This window comes from Canis lupus, chromosome 14 (assembly GCF_048164855.1).
Source record: "Canis lupus baileyi chromosome 14, mCanLup2.hap1, whole genome shotgun sequence".
NCBI classification, from domain to species: Eukaryota; Metazoa; Chordata; class Mammalia; order Carnivora; family Canidae; genus Canis; species Canis lupus.
Window position 1 is genome coordinate 41110375 of NC_132851.1, and position 23447 is coordinate 41133821.

Consider the following 23447-nt stretch of genomic DNA (forward strand, 5'->3'; position numbering starts at 1 on the left):
ATTAAAAGTGTTGTTCCTATTTATTTTGAGATGCCATCTTTAAAATTTGGAGGCATAAAGTTTTTTTCTTGCTGATATGAATGCTTTTCTTTCAGCAACACTTCTTGTTGCTGTAAATGAACTTCGTAGAAGTGCTCGGGCTAAAGGAATGTCATTTTATAAGTATGGTATGTATCTTAGAAAATAGGTTTCTTACTTCATCTCCTTTGTTTTCGAAAATTGCCCAGTACTATTGCTTTTTCCTTTTAGAGGTGTACAAAATATATTTCAAAGTCTTCCCTGTGTGTCTCTTACATTATATATCATCTCTTTTAAAAAGAGAAATGAAAAATAAATAAATAAAATAAAAAGAGAAACGTGTGATATGAACATGAATACTTTATATTTGAATTTTAACTTAAGTGAATTAGAGTATTTTTGTATATGTTTATATAACTAGAGAAAGTAATTTGACTTTATTTTTTTTAGTAATTTGACTTTAAATTACTGTCAACATTTAAACCAATAAATTATGTTTACATTGAACAGGATTTTTAAAATCAGGATCTTATACATTTTTTAATCTTAATTTATATCTTAATTTTAAGTGGATACTTGTTAAAATGTTACCTGATAGTATCAAATTAGAATTTGAGAAAGTTTCTTTTCTTGTCTCTACCCTAATGATTAAGTAATGGAAAGTCGAGATCCTAGTACAAATGTTATATTGCTGGAGGATACTGCAGCAGTCTTGGGAGTGACCATAGCAGCTACCTGTATGGGCCTTACTTCTATAACAGGTAAATATTTCTTAAATTATGGGTGATTTATTTGGACTACTTTAACTCTCTAATATGTGGGCATTTTCTTTTATATCTTTGAATAATTTTAAACCAGTAGATCGTTAAATACTAATTTCATACTAACCATTTATTTGTGTAAGACAGATAAGACAGTTAAAGTCTTCAGAGTTCTCTCTCAGAAATTTTCTCTTAGTTTAAGATAAAGTAGGCTGTTGTTAGAGCATTTCTAATGTGCTAATAAACCTTTCTAGCTGTGGCTTAATAAATTATGCAGCTACTCTGAGCTTAGTATTGCTGTTTGGCCTAGTGACCTTGCAGATTTATTAAGATAATAAATGGAAGAGAACTTTAATAAACTCTAAAGTTGTAAATACATATTGTAGCTCTTGTTCATTTGTCTTTCACTGCTAGGGCCAATAATAACTGCTGTCACTTTCCTGTTTCCTGGACTCTCTAGTTGCTTTTATCCTCATTTTGGTAGCTAGTTCATTATTTTGAAGACCTTATAGTATGAAAAGATCCCCATTTCTGAGGTTGGAATTCTCTTGGAATGAAAATTCTTCCATGCTTATCCATTTGCTTTGTACATTTGAAATAATTTTAGGTGATGAGCTTCCACAGTTCTACAGTGGTTCTTAAAATACTTGAAATATGAATGGGTCTCTATCTATCTAATCTATCTATTTATCTATCTATTTATTTATCATTTTAAATTACATCTTAAGACTAAACCAGCCTTCTCTTATGTTCACTGTGATCCAAAATGTTTCTGATTGTTTTTCTAATTGACCTTACCATTTTAGACATCTTAGACAAATTATTACTTAGCAAAATTTTAAGTGTCATTTGATGAATAAGTCAGCTTTTAATAGAATATTTTCTTTTGTATAATAATAAAAATAGTCAAGCTTATGTAAATTTTTAAATTTTTATTTATATATTTTTAAAGATTTGTTCATTTATTTTTTATGAAGGGAGGGAAGAGGAGGAGAGAGAGGCAGAGAGAACAAGTCGGGGAGGGGCATAGGGAGAAGCAGACTCCTCACTGAGCAGGGAGCCTGACATGGGGCTTGCTCCCAGGACTCTGGGATCATGACCTGGGCTGAGGGCAGCAGGCACTTAACTGAATGATCCACCAAGGTGTCCCAAACTTACATAAATTTTTGTGTTAAGAGTTTCACATTGTTTTATTTAATCAGCTAAATTAATTCATTTAAATTGAATAACATTCCAAGAAATAAATACTTTGCAAATAATATTTCTGTGATTTCTGTAGGATTACTTATACATGTATACTGTTAAATAATTAGATAAATTTGAAGTTTCAAAGAACAGTATTTGATTTTGAGCTGTGTAATTACAAACCTCCTAGTAGATTACACTTTACAAACGGATCGTTTTTAATACTTTAGTACAGATTTAGTCGCTTTACTTTTTTAGTGCTATATTCTGACTAAATGTTAATAAAACTAGTATGTAAATTGACTTTTTTAAGTAAAATGTATGTTTTATCAAGCATTAAGAAAGGTAAATTTAATATTGACATTTTATCTTTAGAATAAAAAGAATTCTAAAAGTCTTGTATGTAAAATTTATTATAAAATTTAAACTCTATTGATGTCTGTTTTATAAATATTAACCTACACATTCAAAGATAATAAATCAACTCTTCTCATTGGTTCTGGGAGAGGATTAAGACCTAACAGTCTGGGCACCTGGTTGGCTCAGTGGGTTAAGCATCTGCCTTCGGCTCAGATCATGATTCTGGAGTCCTGGGAGCAAGGCCCCCCCCCCTCACCCCTCACCCCCCCCCCCCCCCCCCCGTGTCAGGCTCCCTGCTCAGTGGCGAGTCTGCTTCTCCCCTACCCCTCCTCAATTGTGTTCTCTCTCTTCTGCTCACTCTTGCTCTCTCAAATAAATAAATAAAATCTTAAAAAGAAAAAAAAAACAAAAATCAAAACTAACAACCTGAGGCATACTTTAGAATCAGAATCACCTGGAGGGTTTGGGAAGACCAAGAATGCTGGTCCCAACTCCGGGCTTTCTGATTCAAAGCCTTAGGTGAGGTCTAAGAACTTGATTTTTACCAAGTTCTCAAGTGATGCTGATGCTGCTGATTAAGGAATTGTACTTTGAGAACCACTGTTCTAAGGTACCTGTAGCATGCAACCAACTAACCTCTCTCCTTTGTATCTAGAATGGTACTGGCTATGTATCATCCTTGGTTGAATGAAAAGAATGATCCATATCATTTTTTGTATGGCTTAATTCTCTCACAGAACCTTGATAAGAATAAGGGACAAAATGTGGTTATTTTATTCAGCTTTTGATCTCACAGTGTTGTCTGTATGGGCAGGAAAAGAGCCGATATATCAAAAAGAAATGGATTCTATTATATTATTAGTATGTGTATGTCATCTTTAATCTAAAATGATCTAGAACTCTCACTCATGTAATGACCAGAATCAAGAAATAGATCCTAAATACTTAAACCACATAATACTCCTATATAATGTGAAGCATATTGTAGCATTCCCATTTTGGTGTAGTATAGTAAACCTATTAGGAGAAGGTCATTAAAAGAAAGGAAGGAATTTCAGGTCCTTTGCTTTAGTAATTCTGGTTCTTTTCTCATTAAAGCTGACTGAAATAATAGAAAATGTTAATTTATTGACTTCTGTGCTTTATTTAGGTAATCCGCTGTATGACAGCCTAGGTTCTTTGGGTGTGGGCACGTTACTAGGCGTGGTCTCAGCATTCCTCATCTACACTAACACAGAAGCACTCTTAGGGCGATCCATCCAGCCAGAACAAGTGCAGCGGCTTACTGAACTTCTGGAGAACGACCCATCAGTAAGGTCAGCTTATTCCAATGATGGTGCTAAAGTTTACAAAAATATATTATGAAATAGAAATGCTTGCTTTATAAATACTTCCAAAAGGGTTTGTAGTTCCCTAGCCTTTAGATAGAAGTTTTTAATCTATGACTTTTCAGACTTGCAACCTTATAAGAAAACAAGTGAAAGCATTTAGGAAACTCCCTGTTTACTTTTAAATTCTGTGTATCTTTAATTTTTAGAATAAGGAACAATTAGATGATAGAATGGGAACAGAAGTTTGTAAGCAGTTGTCTCCTTAATGTAGAAGTACGTATGTGGAACCTTCATATTTATATTTTCCCTATATTTGTATTATAATTACAAATTGCTATGTTAAATTTAAGAAGATTTTTATTCAATAAGGGAGTGATTACCAAATTGAATATAATTTATACTCCTTTTGAAAATAGACTTCTTGTTTTAGTTTATTTTAAAAGTTTTTCATTATTGTCTTTATCTTTTAAATGATATAAAGATGAAAAACTTGACGGGGCACCTGGCTGGCTCAGTCAGTAGAGTATGCAACTCTTAATCTCTGAGTTGTGAGTTCCAAGCCCCCCATTAGGGGTAGAGTTTACTTAAAAAAAAAAAAAAAAAAAAAAAAAAAAAAAAAAAAAAAAGAAGAAGAAGAAGAAGAACTGAGGACTTAAGGGGTAATCAGGTAATCAAAAGAGATACAGCGTTCTAATTAGTACTTTTTAGTGAAATTCAAGCTTCAGAGTGATATGGAAAGAGTAAGCCTTTAAAAATCTCAATTTCCTACTAGCTACATATGTAGGTTGAACTTTAGAAGAATGCGTTTTTCTTCTGTGTTATAACCATATCTTTTTTTTAAAAAAGATTTATTTATTTATAGAAAATACAAGTTGGGGGGTGGGCAGAGGGAAAGAATCTCAAGCAGACTTCCCACTGAGCATGGAGCCTGCCTTGGGGCATGATCCCACAGCCCTGAGATCGTGACCGGAGCCAAAATCAAGAGTGGAATGCTTTTAACAGACTCAGCCACCCAGGCACCCCCCTTATAACCAGAATCTAAGTTAAATCTTTTAATAATGACCTGTATATCTGAATCAGTAAAACAAATGAGTAAATTTTACTAGATTTATATTCCAAACCTTACATTTTTAATTTGGAAAAATACCTAGCTAGATCTAGTTTAGAAGTTGAGTGTTCTTAGAATCAGTATTATTAGACTTAGTACTTGATTAATCCATGTTAATATCCTTTCCTCGTAATACCTTGGTCTGGTTTTGGTATGAAGGTAATATTGACAATACAGAATGAGTTGGGAAGTCTTCTCTTCAATTTTTTAGAAAAGCTTGTGAAGAATTGGTATTATTTCTTCTTTTAATGTTTGGTAGAATTGGCCAGCAGTGTTCTCTGGGCATGGGCTTTTCTGTGTGGGTAGTTTTTTAAATACTTACTCTACCTATTTACTTTTTACAGGTCCCTTCAGATTGTCTGTTTCTTCTCAAGTCAGTTTCAATAGTTTTATGTTTTTCTAGGAATTTGTGCATCAGTTCTAAAAGTTATCTAATTTGTTGGCATAGAACTGTTCCTAATTTTCCTTTATAATCCTTTCTATTTCTTTAGGGTTGGTGGTAATATTTCTTTCACTTCTGACTCTAGTAATTTGTCTTCTCTCCTTTTTTCTTGGCCAGTCTAGCTAAAGGTTTGTCAGTTTTGATCTTTTCAGAAAACCAGCTTTTAGTTTGATTTTGGTTTTTTCTCTATTTCATCAATTTCTGCTCTGATCTATATTATTTCCTTTCTTCTGCATGCTTTAGGTTTAGCTTGCTTTTCTTTCCAGTATCTTAAGATGGTAGTTTAAGTTTTTCATTTGATAACCTTTTTTAAAAAAAAGTAGGCTTTTATAGTTAGAAATTTCCTTCTATTACTTTCACTGTATCCTATACAGTTTGGTATGTTGTATCTTCATTTTCATTCATTCCAAAGTATTATCTGATTTCACTTTTGATTTCTCCTTTGGGCACTGGTTATTTACAAGGTTATTTGGGCGCCTGGGTGGCTCAGTCGGGTAAGCGTCCGCCTTTAGCTCAGGTCATGACTGCAGTCAACATGTTGGTTGGGACCAGAGGCGTGTCCTGGGGAGGGATCTGCTTCTAAGCCTGCTCCTGTAATTGTTGACAGGATTTGGTTCCTTATGGCACGGGCTTCTCCAACATGGCAGCTTACTTCCTCCTAGCGTGCACAGTAAAGTCACAGATTCGTCATCTAATCTTAGAAATGATAGTTTCTCACTTTGCCATGTTCCCTTGGTTACAAGCCCTTAGCTCTAGCCCACATTCACAGAGAGGGGATTGTGTGAGGGTTTGAGGGCAGGATGTAGGGTCTTCAGGAGCTGTGGCAGAGAAGCAGCTTATTACAAACACTTTTCTATCTGCAGTTACTTATGTATAAGAACATAAGGAAACAGTATGTGAATATTTGCATTTACTGCAATTTAGTATTAGTAAAATAATGAAGTTTGTATTTTGTTAGGACTAAGGCAGATACACTTTTTTAAAAAGAAAAAAGTGTATAGCTTCTTGCCAGCCTGGACAAGTTTTGTTTCATTTTGCGCATATATAACTTTATTAAATCATTTTTATTTTTATCCTAGTTGATAAAGATGCTTCTATAGTGCTATGGCTAAAGAATTTTAGACTCAGTATTTAGTAACTTGCTCAGGATCACTCAGAAATTAGGGTCGGATGTTTTGAGTATTTGGAGTCTCGTTTATGTTTGTTTTCCTAAAGCTTTCTATATTCCCAGGATTCAGAGTGTTTTTTATTTTATATATCCCATAAAGAAAAGATGTTAATAGTGGTTATCATAGAATAGAATTTCTCAGTGGTTTTCTACAGAAGATTGATTACTGAGGGTTAGGGCAGAAGAGGTGAAAAGCAGCTACAACCCTAGAATATCGGCTTCCCTTTCTGGGAGACGGAATGGTATAATAATAAATAATAATAATAAATAAAAATAAATAATAAATAAAACCACTCTGTTTGAGTGTCTAAAGATCTGGAGGGGAGTCCTGCGTCTGCTGTGGACTAGCTGAATTACCATAGGCAAGTCGCTTAGGCCCCTCTGGGGCAGTTTTATAATCTGTAAAGGTGCCAACTTATCTACATTCGGAATTCCATTCATTAAATGCCTACCATGTAGTTGCATCCATGTGAAACATTTTATGTATGTGTTGGTTATTATTTACCATATCAAATCCTTTTAGGTAGTTATTATTAACTTCATTCCAATAGAGTACTTCACAGATGTGTATGAAGGCTTTTAAAGAAACTTTTTAAAAAAGGATTATAAGACCATATGACAACATTGTGGAAAAAAGATTTAGAGTTAATTTTTTAATCCACAAACTATATAATTCATGTATATACAAACCATAAAATAATATATATTAAGTTTGCATCTTCGGCATTATGCAAAAATATCTAAATGGACGTTTGTTTGGATAGTTGTAGATGGCACTTAATGGTGAATACTGAAACCTGTTTTGGTGTATTTTCATCACTGATGGGGAAAAAAAAATTCTGTACTTTGTAACATTAAAATGTGTATGTGTGCATAGCGTATATAAATTTATGTGCATTGTTATTGATTGCAGGGCAATTCATGATGTTAAAGCCACAGATCTGGGATTAGGGAAAGTAAGATTTAAGGCAGAAGTAGATTTTGATGGACGAGTTGTTACAAGATCATATTTGGAGAAACAAGATTTTGACCAAATGCTACAGGTAAGTTTATATACTCACTGTTTTCTTAAATAGTCAAGGGTTAGAAAAATAACTTTTTAAGTAAATAAAAAGAAACTTTTACAGGTCTTAAAGTCAGTTAGGCTTTCAACTTCTTAGGGTTCCAAAATTGGAGAGAGACCGTTTTATTTGCTGTAGAATAGGTGGGAGGAGACAGCAGAGGAGCAAACTATATTATTTTAGAAGATAATATAATGAACAGTGCAAAGGTTACCCACTTGCCTTTGTCAAATTTTAACATTTTAGTCTACTATCTTTGCTTAGGATCTTGAAAAAGGAAATAAGTTGTTAAAAAACAGATGAACCCCTTGTTTTCCCCTTCTAGGTCCCATTCTTCTTCCTCCATCCCTACGACTAAAAATTGTCTTGAATTTAGTGTTGTCATTTCCATTCAGTTTTTAAAATACTATTTTTTATTTGTTTATTTGTTTATGAGAGACAGAGATAGTGCCAGAGATAGCAAGAGAGGGGAGGAGAGGAGAAGCAGACTCTCCGCTGAGCAGGGAGCCAGATGTGAGGCTCGATCCCAGGATCCCGGGATCATGACCTGAGCCGAAGGCAGTTGCTTAACTGACTGAGCTACCCCGGGCGCCCCTCCATTCAGTTTTCATACCTTTCATCACACTTTTCTTAGCATAGTATATAGTAGCATTTTGGATATTTAAAAATTGATGTAAATGGTATCATACCATCGATTTCCTCTCTCGGGTTAGCAGCATGGTTTTGAGATTCCTCCATGTTAACATATACACGCATACATGTGTTCATAGTAACTTCTAATATATTAGCATATATTAATATTCTAGTTTATTTTAATTGTACATGATATTCTCCCATGAATATAATGCAGTGTTTTTATCCAGTCTTCATTTGATGGGCATTTATGTCCACAATGGCATTCTTGTGTATTTCCTTGTTCAAATATGTAAGAATATATTTAGGGTACCGTACAGCTAGATATAAAATAGTTGGGCCGTAGAGTCAACCTGAGGCCCTGAGTGGCTGGAGGCTAAGTGTCCAACTCTTGATTTCCACTCAGGTCTCCATCTCAGCGTCGTGAGTTCAGGCCCCGTATTGGGCTCCATGCTGCGTGTGGAGCTTACCTAAAAACAAAACAAAACAAACTTACCTTCAGCTTCCTTAGATATTGGCAAATTTTTCGCCAAAGTGTGTCAATTTAATTTCCACTGTCTGTACATCAAAGTTTCTATTGCTTCACATTCTTATTAGATTGTATTATATTGACAGTTTTGAAATTTTTGTCGTTACAATTGATATGAAAATTACAATTTGTATTTAATTATGATTTCTCTTTCCCCTGGTAGTAGTGAAGTTAGCAAGCATTGAAATTTATTGACCATTGGGATTTCTTCTACTTGCTTGTTTATTTAATTTCTGTTATTTTGGCAAATTAACAAACATTTTATTTTTAATATATTGCACTAATCCTTCCTCAGTTGTGTATATGCAGATATCTTTTACTAGTTTGTGATTTACCATTTCACTTTGTTGTTGTACAGAAGGTTTAGTGTGTTTGACTTTATGTCCAATTTATAATTTTTTTCTCAAGGCTTTTTTATTATCTTGCTTGAGAAATACTTCCTTATTCCAGTATCATAAAAATAGTCTCCTTTTTTTTCTAAAAGTTTTGTGGTTTTCTACCCTGAATTTTTTTTTTTTTTATTTCACTTAAAGAATTTTTTTGTTTGTTTGTTCAATGATCTACCTAGGGGTTTAATCTTTTTTTTCCTGTAGAAAAATAATTGCCCTGGCACAACTTACTGAATAGTCTGTTCTTTTCCTACTAATTTTGTAATGCTCTCTCTGTAAAGTATTATACTTAATTTCTTGTGGAATTAAATTTTTTTCAGAAGTGGTCCATCACCTATATAGCATGAAAGTTTTCATTAGACTTAATGGTGCTATAATTTTTAAAAGAAATCATCAGTGTACTACTATGATTTTTTAAAAAGTTATTTTGTCTTCCTGCTATCATTTTCTTTATAGGAAATTCAAGAAGTGAAAACTCCTGAAGAACTAGAGACCTTCATGCTTAAACATGGAGAAAATATTATTGACACTTTAGGAGCTGAAGTAGATAGACTTGAGAAGGAACTGAAAGTAAGATATATTCATAATAATCATAATGCCAGCTGTTTTCTTGAGTACTGTGTCTGTGTCACTATGCTGATTATATCACAGGTGTATGTTTATCTTCTCAGTAACCTCATGGTGCATGACTGGTAGTTGTGAGCAGGAAAAATCACTGGGTTAGAGAAGTTGGGTGATTTACTAAAGGAAGTAAGTAAGGGTTTGAGATTTCAACCTTCATTGGTCAATTCCAAATTCTCTTCTTTCAACCACTATTCTACACTGCTTGCTTATTCTAAAGTAGTCAAAGATTTTTTGTTTCGAAATAAAAAGCATTTTGAGAGTTTCTAGAAAAAGGTGAAAGGGAAACTAGATTCTCTTCAAAAGTTTGAAAAACCAGTGTGACCTTGAACATATACATATATCTTCGTTTTACTCCATCTGTCATTAATTTGTATTTTCTTTTTTGCTTCTGTTCAGTTGGAGCCTATTGGTTTTTTACTGAAATATTACCTGGTTTTACTGAAATATTACCTGATAAGACTATCTTTAAGAATATCTTAGTGTTCTCAGATTGTCATTTATTGACTCTTGAGTTCAAGTTTTTGCAATAAATAAAACTTATAAATGATCTGTAACATACATAGCTTGTTGAAGGCAATGTATTTTCTTTTTTTTTTTTTTTGGCAATGTATTTTCTTTAGTTGATGTTGACCATTCGTTAGTTTTGTTAAAAGTTGAAGGGAAATCACAAAAGTTGAAAGGAAACATTTTTGTCAGTACTTATTATTTTTTCTTTTGGACTCTAGGTACCAGATTAATAGAAGCACTTCAAATAATATGATTTTGTTTATGTTAATATTATAGTTGACAACATGCTTTTCAAGTTTGTAGATGAGCAATTCTCAAATATTTTCATCTTAAGATTCTTTATATTCTTAAGAATTATTCAGGACCCAAAGAGCTTTTATTTATTTTAATTAATATTTATTGATATTTAACTAAATCACAAATTAAAACTGAAGGTTTTAAAAATATTTGTTTAAGAACTATAATAAACTATTACATGTTAATATAAATAACATTTTAGTGAAAGTAACTATAGTTTCCAAAATGGGGAAAAAAAAAAAAAGTGAAAACAGTGGTATTGTTTTACATTTTTGCCAAAATCTAAGACCGCTGTATTCCCATATTTGCTTCTGCATTCATTCTGTTGACATATATTGTTTTGATTGATGGATATGAAGAAAAGGGAGGAATCTTTAAAAGTATCCTTACAGCCTTTTCAGATAATTGTGATATTTTCTTTGGATAGTACATCAATACTAACAACTGGTAGCCTCTTAAAGCTTAGTTGTAATGTGGAATCTGAAACTATATCAGAGAACTTTTCACATGCTGTTTGTGAAGTTAGGGGGCACAGTCCACAAGATCACCCTCATTTCTGACGCCAGTTGCAAATTTCAAGTGGTTACTCATTTTACCCTCAGGTTTGATAATTCACAAAAAGGACTCACAAAACTCATTGAATACTTTTTTTTTTTAAAGATTTAAATTTTTTTTTTTCTTTATTTATGATAGTCACACACAATGAGAGAGAGAGGCAGAGACACAGGCAGAAGGAGAAGTAGGCCCCATGCACCGGGAACCCGACGTGGGATTCGATCCCGGGTCTCCAGGATCGTGCCCTGGGCCAAAGGCAGGCGCTAAACCGCTGCGCCACCCAGAGATCCCTCATTGAATACTTTTATTTATTTATTTTTAAAAAGATTATTTAGAGAGAGAGAGCATAAGCAGGAGGGGCATAGGGGGAGAGGGAGAGAGAATCCCAAGCAGACTCCACACTGAGCACAGAGCCCAACGCAGGGCTTGATCTTAAGATAACTTCAGGTCATGACCAGAGCCAAAACCAGAGTCGGGCACTTGACCTGCTGTACCACCCATGTGCCCCCACTGAATGCTTTTTATACTCATGGTTATGATTTATTACAATGAAAAGATACAGATTAAAACTAGCCAAGGGAAGAGGTGCATAGGACAGAGTTCCAGACACAAAATTTCAGTTGTCCTCTCCCCTTGGAGTCATGGACACCGTTATTTTCCTGGCTATGATATGTGACAGTTTGCACAGAGTATTGCCAACCAGGGAAGCTTAACTGAACCTTGATGTCCAGAGATTTTGTTGATGGTGGCCAACCTTTCACCTCTAGCCTTTCCTAAGAAAAAGTGACACTTTAAGTCTCTAGTCTCTCCTGGATATATAGCATATACTGTGTGGCCAAAGATAAAGACAGAATTATCAGGACATTCCAAGGGCCTAGAGATCACCTCCCAGTGGCCAAGGGCCAAGGCCAGACCTCTTTGTAGGTAGGATTAATTATCTACTATACACTGGTACTTTAAAATCCATTGTCTTTGTACGTTGGATCTTTTAAGCCATGCATGATTCCAGATTGTTATGATTTGGTCATTTGGAAAATACTAATAAACTGAGTTTATGCCCATCTTTGAAATGGTGATATGCTTCTAAGTATTGGGAAGCTCTCAGGGTCACGGTAGTAGATACAAGTTTTTTAGCATTCTGATTTTCATTTGAAACCTTGCATTTTACCATTAGCAACAAATGTTGTTTTCCTTGAAGTAACATTCATTTTGTTCATTTAAGAAGATTCCGGGATCCCTGGGTGGTGCAGCGGTTTGGCGCCTGCCTTTGGCCCAGGGTGCGATCCTGGAGACCCGGGATCGAATCCCACGTCGGGCTCCCAGTGCATGGAGCCTGCTTCTCCCTCTGCCTGTGTCTCTGCCTCTCTCTGTGACTATCATAAATAAATAAAAATTAAAAAAAAAAAAAAAAGATTCCTAGAAGGGGCCCCTCAGTCTGTTAAGTAAGTGGCTGCCTTCAGCTCAGCTTTTGATCCCAGAGTCCTGGGATCGAGCCCCACGTTGGGCTCCCTTCTCAGTAGGGAGCCTGCTTCTCCCCCTCCCTCTGCAGCTCCCCCTTTATTTTTTTTTTAAGATTGTATTTATTCATTCGTGAGACACACAGAGAGAGAGGCAGAGACACAGGCAGAGGGAGAAGCAGGCTCCCTGTGGGGGAACCTGATGTGGGACTCGATCTCGGGACCCTAGGGTCATGCCCTGGGCCAGAGGCAGACGCTCAATCCCTGAGCCACCCAGATGCCCCTTAGCTTTACTCTGGAATAGAAACAGTAAGTCAGAAACCAGATTTAAGTTAACAAATTGGTCGTTCTTATATTTACTCTTATCACAATCAAATAAGTTTATTGTTTTGTTTAGCTAACTTTGTGCTTTAATTAGAAGCTATTAAACCTTTAATAGACAACTAATTCATACGTGTTTTTGAATTTTAAATCTTTAAACCAGGAAGCAAAGTTTAACCCATATTCTCAGGTTAGAAACCTCTCTAAGGTAATAAGGCTTAATTTATCTTAGAGGAAAAGTTCTTCATTGTTGAGGCACCAAACCAAGAGAGTGCATGAATGTGATTCTTTTTTCTTGTTATGAAAATCAGCTGATTTTCTTTTGAAAACTAAAATTTTGGCGTATCCCCTTCTTTTTGAAAAGTACTCTAGCATGGTTGCCTTCTAAGTTTAAATTTAATAATTATTGAATTACTTTGGAAGATCACACTCAGTGATGAAATTTAGCAGTATAGCCATCTCTGTTAAGTAATGCCATTGATCTAATTTTGAGACTAGATAGTATTTTTGGCATAAAATCTATAACTTGGATAGTTCTATGTAAAAACATAAAAAATAATGGAAGCGAATTTATGAAGTCCCATATTATAAATGTGAAATATATTTTGTTTTATTTTGAAGTTCTTTGAACTGTTAATTAAAACATTTTGGTGCTACTTCTATATTTCAGTCTGTCGATAGACCCTTCTCACGTCCCTCCAAGTAGTTTTTTGTTTGGGAGGCAATAATTCTATTGAGAATTAATTCAGTGGGAAGATGCTGTAGTATTTGCAAATTCCTAATGAGCAGTATTCCAGTTAAATGTTCTGCTCTTTACTCTGTCTTTTGCTTCTTGAATTGCATCCTCCTGTAGCATTTTCTTGAGTCTGTAGTATTGCAAAGTAAATCACGGTGTGGTTTTTACCTGTCCATAGTGAGTTTTGAAATAAATTTGTCTGTAAAATGTTTGAATTGGAGAGTGCCTGGGACAGAGTAAACAATAAGTATTTGTTGAGGGGCACCTGGGTAGCACAGTCCGTTGGGCATCTGACTCTTGGTGGCTCAGGACGTGATGTCGAGCCCCACATAGGGCTCCCTGCTCAGCGGGAGCCTGCTTCTCCTTCCTCTGCTGCTCTTCCTGCTTGTGCTTGCTCTCTCTCTGTCAAATAAATAAAATCATAAAAAAAGTAAGTATTAAACAAATGAATGAAAATTATAAGTTGAATACCAGTTAATTGATTTTTAATTCTATTAACAATATTGATTCAGTTTCTGCTATGCACGTGATCTCTTGGTAGGTACTAAACATTGAAATCTAAGGATATTAATGCTTTTTTTTATTTATTCAGCAAATATTTTGTGTGTTTCTTCTTTGTATTTGGCACATTACGTTTTAGGGATTTGATGGTTTTCTCTCTAAAAACTTGATCTTAAAACATAATCAACTGTTTAGTTTTTTTCTTGAGACTAAATTTTTATTTATTTTTATTTATTTTATTTATTTATTTGTTATATAGTGTTTTTTTTAGAGAGAATAATTTCAGATTTTCTATTAATAGCTAAACTTTTCAAGTGATATTGGGATGGGTTAGGGAGAATTAGAAAGGGAAAATAAAATTCAGTTTTGTTTCTGTTTGAGGAAATCTTTGTTTATTCTGTACTGAATTTAGGGAATTCTAGATGGAGCACATAGTTTAAGGTAATGAGAACATTGAGAAAAAAGAATGTACCCCCATGTTTGGGGGTCCCCTGGCCATTCTTGCATTAGGATCCAAGAGGAAAGTACCCCCAGGTATACTTGAACGAAACTAATAAGAAAAATCTCGGTGCACACTCAGTAGATAGAATGCTGTATCTGGAGCTAAACTCCAGTATTACATCATATTTTCATCTTAATAATTGAATTCCTTTAAAGGGCAGCCCCGGTGGCACAGCGGTTTAGCGCTGCCTGCAGCCCAGGGCGTGATCCTGGAGACCCGGGATCGAGTCCCACATTAGGCTCCCTGCATAGTGCCTATAGTGCCTGCTTCTCCCTCTGCCTGTGTCTCTGCCTCTCTCTCTCTAGCTGTGTCTCTATGAATGAATGAATGAATGAATGAATGAAATAAATAAATAAATAAATAAATAAATAAATAAATAAATAAAGAATTCCTTTAAAGATTTTATTATATTATTCATTCATTCATTCATTCATTCATTCATTCATGAGAGACATAGAAAGAGACAAAGACACAGCAGAGGGAGAAGCAGGCTCCCTGTGGGGAGCCTGATGCGGTACTCGATCCCGGGACCCCAGGGTCACACCCTGGGCTGAAGGCAGAGACGCTCAACCGCTGAACCACCCAGGAGAGGAATATACAAATGTTCGTAGGATGTTTTTAGATTTTATTTATTTGAGAGAGAGTGAGAGAGCGAGCATGAGTGAGGAGGGGCTAAGGGAGGGGGAGAAACAGGCTTCCCGCTGAGCACAGAGCCTGACATGGGCCTTGATCCTGGGATTTTTCGATCATGACCTGAGCACCCAGGTGCCCTCCCTAGGATATTATCTTTTATTTTTTAAGTTAGGTATTATTAATCCTGACCGATTATCAGAATCTCTTAGAAGAGTTTTTTCCCCATATTGATTTCTTTATCCATTTATGTAATATTAATTTAAGTAATCTCTACATCCAACATGGGACTTGAACTTAAGATCGAGTCACACATGCTCTTCCAACTGAGCCAGTCAGGCACCCCTATTTTTACAATTTTTATCAAATAACACACAAAATGGGTAAGGTTAAACAACTGAAAAGCTTAGCAATAGAAGTGTCACTTGCCTCACCCTCCTCAATCCTTCTGCTCAGAGATAACCATTTTTAGTATTTTGTTTATATTTACTGCCATATTTCTATACAAAAGTCTTAAATTGCTTCTCCAGACTTAAATGTTATTTATTTCCTCTTTGATAGATCTGGATTAGTTATATAGTTAGTTTTGTGTGTTCTCTCTGCCCTCCGTTTTCACAGTGTCTTTATATTACATCTTATTACACTTTTAATTCCCCCACAGAGTGAGTTAGGTGTCCCTCAGTTTTGTACCCATACAGATAAAATCCCAAGACCTTTACCTTGCTCTCTAAGTAGCAGGCTGTTAAAATTTCCTGCTTATCTGCCTGCGTTTCCTCACTAGACAAAAAAGTTCATCCAAGGCAGGGACTGCTTTTTTCCTGTATGTTGTTGTGTACCCGGTGCCTGGCGCAGGGTAGGCATGTAATAAAGATACTTTCTGTTGTTTTTGACTTGAAGTTCCTTAAACGAGCATTTAAATTTTTTCACAACTTGGTTTCTGCTTGCCTTTCCAGCCTCGTTACTAATCCTCTCCTTTTTGCAACTTCTGTGACTCACTACACCGTACTGCCAGTACATACTTCTCAGGCTCCCCAACCGCTCATGCTCCTTCTCCTGTCTGGGTCCTTTTCATCATCATCTCTGGAAAACTCACTACTTTCAAGCCTTGTATAGCTATTGTATCCTCAGTGAAGTCTTGCTGGACCTCAGGAGTCCGTAGATCTGATATTTTTGTTCCCAGAATTAGCCTTATAGGACATTGTAATAGTTAGGAGCTTGGGGTCTGGGATCTATTCTGGCTTCATCAGTTCTAGCTATGTAACTTTGGGCAGGTTGGTTAATTTCTTCAAACTTCAGTCTTCTCATATGTGAAATGGAAATGACTGAGTTATTAGAGAATTTTTTTTTAAAGATTTTATTTATTTATTTGAGAGAGTGACAGAGCAAGCATGAACAAGGTGGTGGGGGGATGGGCAGAGGGAGAGGGAGAAGCAGACTCCCCTCTGAGCAGGGAGCTGATGCGGGGCTTGATCCCAGGACCCTGGGATCATGACCTGAGCCGAAGGCAGATGCTTAACCACCTGAGCCACCCAGGCGCCCCAAGTTATTAGAGGATTTTAAAACAGGCGTGTGCATGTAAAGTCCCTTACTTAGCACAGGACTTGACACAGAGCAAATGCTCCTTTTTATTTTTAATTTTTTTTTAAGATTTTATTTATTCATGAGAGGCAGAGACATAGGCAGAGGGTGAAGCAGGCTCCGTGCAGGGAGCCTGATGCGGGACTTGATCTCCTTAAATGTTAACTCTTGTTATTATTAGCTCTAATGCTATATCTCATAGATGATTATTGGTATACTTGGCTCCCTGCCTAAACTGATTCCCCAAGTCAGGAACAGTCTTATTTAATAATCATAGCTCCACTTTCTAGCCTGGCCCAAAACTATATGGGTTGCTGTAAGGTATATACATTAAGTGAGTATCCGTTTATTTTTTTTATTAGAATTGTCTTTTTTTTAAAGATTTTATTTATTTATTCATGAGAGAGGCACACAGAGAGGCAGAGTCACAGGTAGAGGGAGAAGCAGGCTCCATGCAGGCAGCCCAACGTGGGACTCAATCCTGGGGCTCCAGGATCACGCCCTGGGCCAAAGGCAGCGCTAAACTGCTGAGCCACCTGGGCTGCCCTGATTATTATTGTCTTGCAGTGATTTTTTTTTTTTTTTTTTTACCACAAATGAGGGTGTTTCCAGGGCTTTGTGATGTTTGGCACGTATGAGATTCTTACTCCATTACTGTATTAATGAACATATGAACAAACTCAGGGAGGTAGGGCTGCTTACCTCTTGTTTATAGCGTATAATATTCATCTGTTGATTTTTATCCACTAATACGCTACCATGAAATTGTTTGACCTTATGTTTTCCATGACTTTAGTGTGATCTAAAGGAATAAAAGGAAACAAAAATCTGTTTTGCTATGAATAACATGGTGGTGATCTTTCCTTCTAGAAACGAAATCCCGAAGTTCGACATGTAGATTTGGAGATACTATAGATTTGATGGAATGAATCACTTCGAGGAAGCCGTGGAAACAAGTTCGGCGAGCCTGCTCTCCCACACCAAAGGAGTCCATGCCATTCAGAAGCGGTGTTTTTTTTAAGATGGAGGAAATACTTCATGTGAAGGGCAGTTCAGTCTACAGAACTAAATACTACTTCCTGCTTCTAAGAGACATTACAAGTTGAATCAATTGGGAGATCATGTTTTTATGTTTCAATAGGGAACATTTTATTTAACTTGTTCATAATTTTTCATCTTACCCTGTCAGGGTGTCTTGTACTTTGCAATCATGTTTCCTGTCTTCACATTGGTAAAAATAATAATCCATAAGATTACGATTTTTAATTTATGACCACTGCAGATTTCACTCCATCAAAACCTGCCAGTCTTGAACATTCTGGCTAAATCTTGGTTTCTAAACAGTCATTCTGTTTTTTTCGTATAGAATATGGAAATTATTTCTACATAATTGTGCCCTGAGCACTAAGAGGAACCCTCTTCCAACCTAGTTACCCATAAATGTTCATTCCAGAAATGGCTTACTTACTGCATTGAAGGAAGACATGTCAGTTCACTCTTTTAGGTTATAGTAGTTGCCATTTTGTCAAATTTCTTCTCTCTCCTTAGCCTTTTTTCTTTATTTAGTTTAATTTTTCCCATGTAGGAGATACTGAATAACCCTATATGTTTCCATAAGCCAATTTGATAGCTGCTTTTTTGTTTTTGTTTTTGAACTGGCTTCAGTGCCATAGTGTGTATTTACTAGGAGATAATGCATTTATAAGCATTTTAACATCCTGTAAAATGGGCTAGAAATATTTATAATTTTACAGACAGGACAGCATTTTATTTTTAATTTATTTAAAAAGGCACTACTCATGTAAATCTGAACTGTGGGATATTTCTTCTTTAAGAGAAAGAGAAGTAAATCTCTTATGCAGAAACTTTGTGGCCATGATTTTGTATAATATCATAGTCAATAGCGTGTCTAATGTGAATTTCTCGCAGTTATAAATGGGCATTTAACATAGTATATGGCTACACATGTAAGTGAGTAGCTTTCTAGTGATCATAAGGTATCAAGGTGAAAAAAACATACAGTTCAATAATGGAAAATTTAGTGCAAAACTACAGCTGTGTCTCCATTCATCAAAGCAACTCATATGCACTTTAAATCGTTCGGGGGCAGTGAGCATTGTCCAGGCGAGTGGTGGCTGGGGGAGGTCTTTGCTCGATAAGTGTTTGACCTAAAGACTTAACTAATTTGTATGAGGTCAGTGTCTTAAAAACTTACTTAGATTGAAGTTTATGAATCACAGCAAATTGTAATGCTGGAAGCAAAAAAATAAACATTTGACTAAAGGGTTTATAATGGTAATTTTTTGATCCAGAAATGCCATTTATTGGAAAATTACAAAAATTTATATTGGGGTACATTTTTTTACCGTTATAGAGTACTTTGCATGTTGTACATTTTAAGTGAAATTACATTCTCATTTTATTTTTGAAGATATAAAATTGTTAGGTACACACATAATTTGATCCTGTTATGGTTTCAAATTCTTTACCCTTCCTTTGTGTTTTTTTTTTTTTAAACTGTTTTTTACCCATTATACTCCACTCTACTTCTTCTGTCTTCTTCCCTCCCCTTCCCACTTCCCATTTGTTCGTCTCTGTCACTGCCATATGGGAAGGGACCAAATTGTATCCAATTTCCTCCCCGTGAAATTACTCTGAAAAATTTCACATAGCTACACGAGAGGAATGAACTCATTTAGAAAAAAAAGTCAGAGTTGGTGTGCAGAAGTTATTCTAAGTGGTAGATTTTTTTTAAGGATTCCCTAAAAGAAGCCAATCCTGATAGTTGAGTGTTTTAATCTGATTTTGATTGAGGTCATACTTAATCTTAAGTAACAATAGAAGGCTTATGTTTCTGTCTTTTCTTTCCATTTCTGTTCTGCACTGATATTGTAAAGTTCAACAAAATTTGACATAAAGATGTACAGCAGTATCTATGAATTTGAGTATTTCTGTGGAATTAGGAAATGTGAGCTGTCTTCACTCTTTTTTTTTTTTTTTCCTCCTTTTAAACTGGAGTCAAATTTGAATTTTAAAACCAGGGAATTTGAGCCTCTTTCTTTAAAAATAAGAAAATATCTAGTTCAGGTTTTTTATTTTTATGTTTTTCCAAATTAATGCTTCTCCTTTAAGTCTTGACCTGATGGATATCGCTTGAACATTTAAGCATTGTAATCTTAATATTTTTAAGGGAAATAGCTTCTGAGGTAGAAGAGTTCTGGGGTAGAAGAGTTGCAAAAGTAACGTTGGGCAGTGACAAGGGCGGTCTGGCCCCATGACTCCTGCGGGCATCGAGCTGGACTTCAGCTCTGCGGAGGGTGCAGCTCTGCTCAGCTGGAGCCCGGCCCCGAGCTGTCCGAGGGGGCACCTTCTGTGGGCGACAGCAGTTGGCGGGATGAGGGATGGAGACCTGTTTCGAAGTGGACCATCCCAGTGGCCGATGACACCCAATTCCAGAGAGGGAGCTTCCTGAAATGTACTGAAGATACAGAGGATTAGACTGGAAAATTTTCAAGTTTTTCTTTTTTTTTTTTTTTTCAAAAACAAAGTTAATCTCTGCATACAGCCTCCTACCCACACACCAGATAACCCAGAATAACAAAATGGCATCAGACTCAAATTCTGGGTTTATGGTTTTAGTGTTACCTTAATTATCTCATAATTTGGAAGATGCTTTTTGCTAAAATTATACCATCTACAGGAAATGACTTCAGTTTTAAATCTGATAACTTTTTGAGGTAGAAATCAGGGAACTACAGAAAATCGCAAGGCACTTAGAATTCATACTATCTTTCCTAGATTGCATTTGTCAAACCTTGGCGTTTCTTTTAAATGCAATGACCCCCCCACCCCCACCCCCAATTTACCAAACTGTCAGAAGTCAGTGAAACAAAGAATTGAAGGTAAAATGATTCAAAGATCAGTCTCCCCTAAATCCCTCATCCCTGTCTGAAATGGAAATTTGGGAGGTATTTATATAGAAGATTGGTCTGGCAGCCTTTATATTCGCATTAATTTACTAGCATTCCTAGACTCCGGTTTTATGGAAAAGAAAGTTTTTCTTTCTATTCTATTGTATTTCATCTGATTTGCTGGCTGATGAAGATGGTCCTGGTCCTTCAGGATGCTTTTTCCTTAATAAACGTCATCTGTAAGAGCATTTCACTTGCTAGTTTTATTTCCTGATAAATGTTTCGTCAACTGAAATCATTCTTTACCTCATATGCTCATAAGAACTAACCTGTAAACTGTAGGTATATTTCACCTTAAAAGGTCTGTATTTTTGAACGATTTATTGTTCATTGAGTAGGCTTGTTAGTTTGTAAGTTTCCTGGTTCTACAAAACCAAAACGCGACAACTTAATCATTTTATGTTTTCAGCGTAAAGAGAACTGCTGTGAACGTCCTGTTAGGATGTGTGTTTGGTATATATTGCTCCATTTTAGCAAAACTAGATTATTTAAATATGTTAACTAGGTCATTTCTTCTGAGATGTGTCTAAATAGCATATTCAGAGAAAAAAAAGGAAAACACAAGAACACTAAGAGCTACAACCTAGAGCCGGCCTGCCCTGGGGCCCATGATGAGTCCTATACTAATCCTAATATAGGAATTCCAGCTGTATTTTCTTTTTTACAAGAAACAAAACCAAAGTAATTACTGAAAGTAATTTGGTATTTTGAGAACACGCAGTTCCCTCCCCCAAATCAAAATTCATTGAAAATAGCAGCGCAGGGGCACCTGGGTGGCTCAGTTGCTTGAGCGTCTGCCCGAGGCGCAGGCCGTGATCCCGGGGTCCTGGCCTCCGCCCCAGCTCCCTCAGCCTCTGCTGCTCCCCTGCTTGCCCCCCCCCCCCAAAAAATCTTTTTTAAAAAATAAAAATAGAAGCACGAAGGTTTAGAGCGTGCGGAGGCCTCTTTGGGGTCCGTGGGGATGTCGTGCCTGCGCCAGCAGAGTAACAGGGTTTGTGTCCGCGCCGCCCAACCTCACGGCCGAGCAGCCGAGGTCCCTTGCATCGCAGGGGAGGTCAGGGGCCGCCGGTTGCGGAGCTGCGGGGCCCAGCTCGGGCTCGGACAAGTCGGGGTCTGCAGGTCCCCGCGGAGCCCGGAGCCCAGGGCCGAACACAACCGGGGTGGTTGTGTCGCCGGGGGAGGCTGGGCTCATGCCTGGCCGGGCGAGGCTCGTGCGGGTCCGACACCGGAGCCGCCGGAGCCGCCGGAGCCGCCGGAGCCGCGGGCGCCCTGAGGTCCTGCGAGAGCCGAGCTCCGGGCTGTCGGCTGGACGACTCCAGAGGCCACCCGCAGGATGACCCGGCCCGGCGCGCTGAGCCCTGGGGGGCACCGGGGGGCAGCGGGAGCCGCGCCCAGCATGGGAAGCCTTTACTTGGGGCTCCGACGCCCGCGGGCATTGGGCGCCCCCGTGAGCCCCGCGCACCCGTTCCCTCTCCCGGAGGACTCCGCTGGACGCTGCGCCCGGCCCTGCAGGTGCCCGGCCGGGAAGCGCCTCACCGACGGGGCTCCTCGTGCAGCAATGGGGCGCAGCGGTTCCCAGGGCGCTGCGTCCCCCGCGACCTCAGGGTGAGGCACGTGAGCGTGGGGGGGCCGGGCCCTGGGCGCCCCGCGAGCAGCTGGGCTCCCGGGGCGCCGGCCAGTTCCTGTGCCCGGTAGCTGACAGGTCGCTGTGCACGGGCCACGGTCTACGGGCCACGGTCGGGGTGCTGGCCACGGCGCGTGGGCCATGGGCCACGGACTACGGGTCACGGTCGGTGTGTGGGTCATGGTGTGCGGGCCACGGTGCGTGGGCCACAGTGCGTGGGCCACAGTTGATGTGTGGGCCATGGTGCATGGGCCACGGTGCATGGGCCATGGTCGCTGTGCGGGCCACGGCGTGCGGGCCACGGACTGCAGCGCAGGTGCAGAGTGGGTCTGAGGCCCTGTCCGGGGGCGCTCCCTGCAGGAATTCCCACCTCGTCCACGGCTCCCCCATAACCTCCAGCGGGCCTCATCTCCGGAAGCACATGAAGCTGTAACTGTCGCGCGAGGACAACGCCTTGAGCACCCCTAAGCCAGCACAGCCCACCTCGCCGCTGTCCCCAAACCTCGCGGAGCGCCAGCCGACGTTTGCACAGAACCCCCACCGCAAACCTGGAGAGCGTCCAGTGTCTGCTGCATTTTGCCGAATCCGGCCCCCGAGGCGCAAACCAGCACAGGTGTGTGCGTGCGGCACGCCGCGAGTGCACAGCCCGTGGGCTCTGCTCCCCGCCGCTGCCCCGGCTTGGGGACCTGGGGCTCCTTGAATGTCCACCGTGACCGTCTCCGGTTCCACATGGGCCCCCGCGCATCCCGCATCGCGGCTTGGGGAAGTACCCGGTCGCCCACCTGCAGCCCCGTGTCCACCGACTGTGTTTCCCTGGCAGCGGCTGAAGGCCAGACATTGCAAGTTGAGCTGCCGTTGGGTCGGGGCCACCCACAGCGCCCAGGTCTCCTTCCGGCCCGTTCTGGCCGATGTGCCCATGTCGCATTAGGCCTCCGGCCGGTGAAGGCCACCTCGGCTGGCGCTGCCTTGAACACGTAACTTTCTTGTTTCAAAAATAGTTCAAACTGGACTTTCCGTCTCATTCAAATGAGGAGCACCGAAGGGGCCTTGAGTCGTTACCCATACGACTGAAGCTAACGCACCGCCGTGTGTTGATCACATTAGAATCATAATAAAAAAACAAACCTGAAGTGTGACGGGTGCCCAGGCGGCGGCGGCA

General features: G+C 38.5%; 1 protein-coding gene across 4 annotated transcripts in view; it reads left to right on the forward strand.

Moving 5' to 3' along the window:
• Nucleotides 1-20852, forward strand: part of SLC30A9 (solute carrier family 30 member 9) — a 79737-nt gene extending 58885 nt beyond the window's left edge. For all 4 annotated transcript variants that reach the window (XM_072774841.1, XM_072774840.1, XM_072774842.1 and 1 more), the window contains 6 exons: nucleotides 96-167; nucleotides 672-779; nucleotides 3475-3640; nucleotides 7287-7416; nucleotides 9442-9555; nucleotides 17564-20852. In XM_072774841.1, coding sequence (XP_072630942.1) covers nucleotides 96-167; nucleotides 672-779; nucleotides 3475-3640; nucleotides 7287-7416; nucleotides 9442-9555; nucleotides 17564-17608 — 635 coding nt within the window. In that variant the 3' untranslated portion in view covers nucleotides 17609-20852. The remainder of the gene's footprint in view (nucleotides 1-95; nucleotides 168-671; nucleotides 780-3474; nucleotides 3641-7286; nucleotides 7417-9441; nucleotides 9556-17563) is intronic.
• The last annotated feature ends 2595 nt before the right edge of the window (nucleotides 20853-23447 follow it).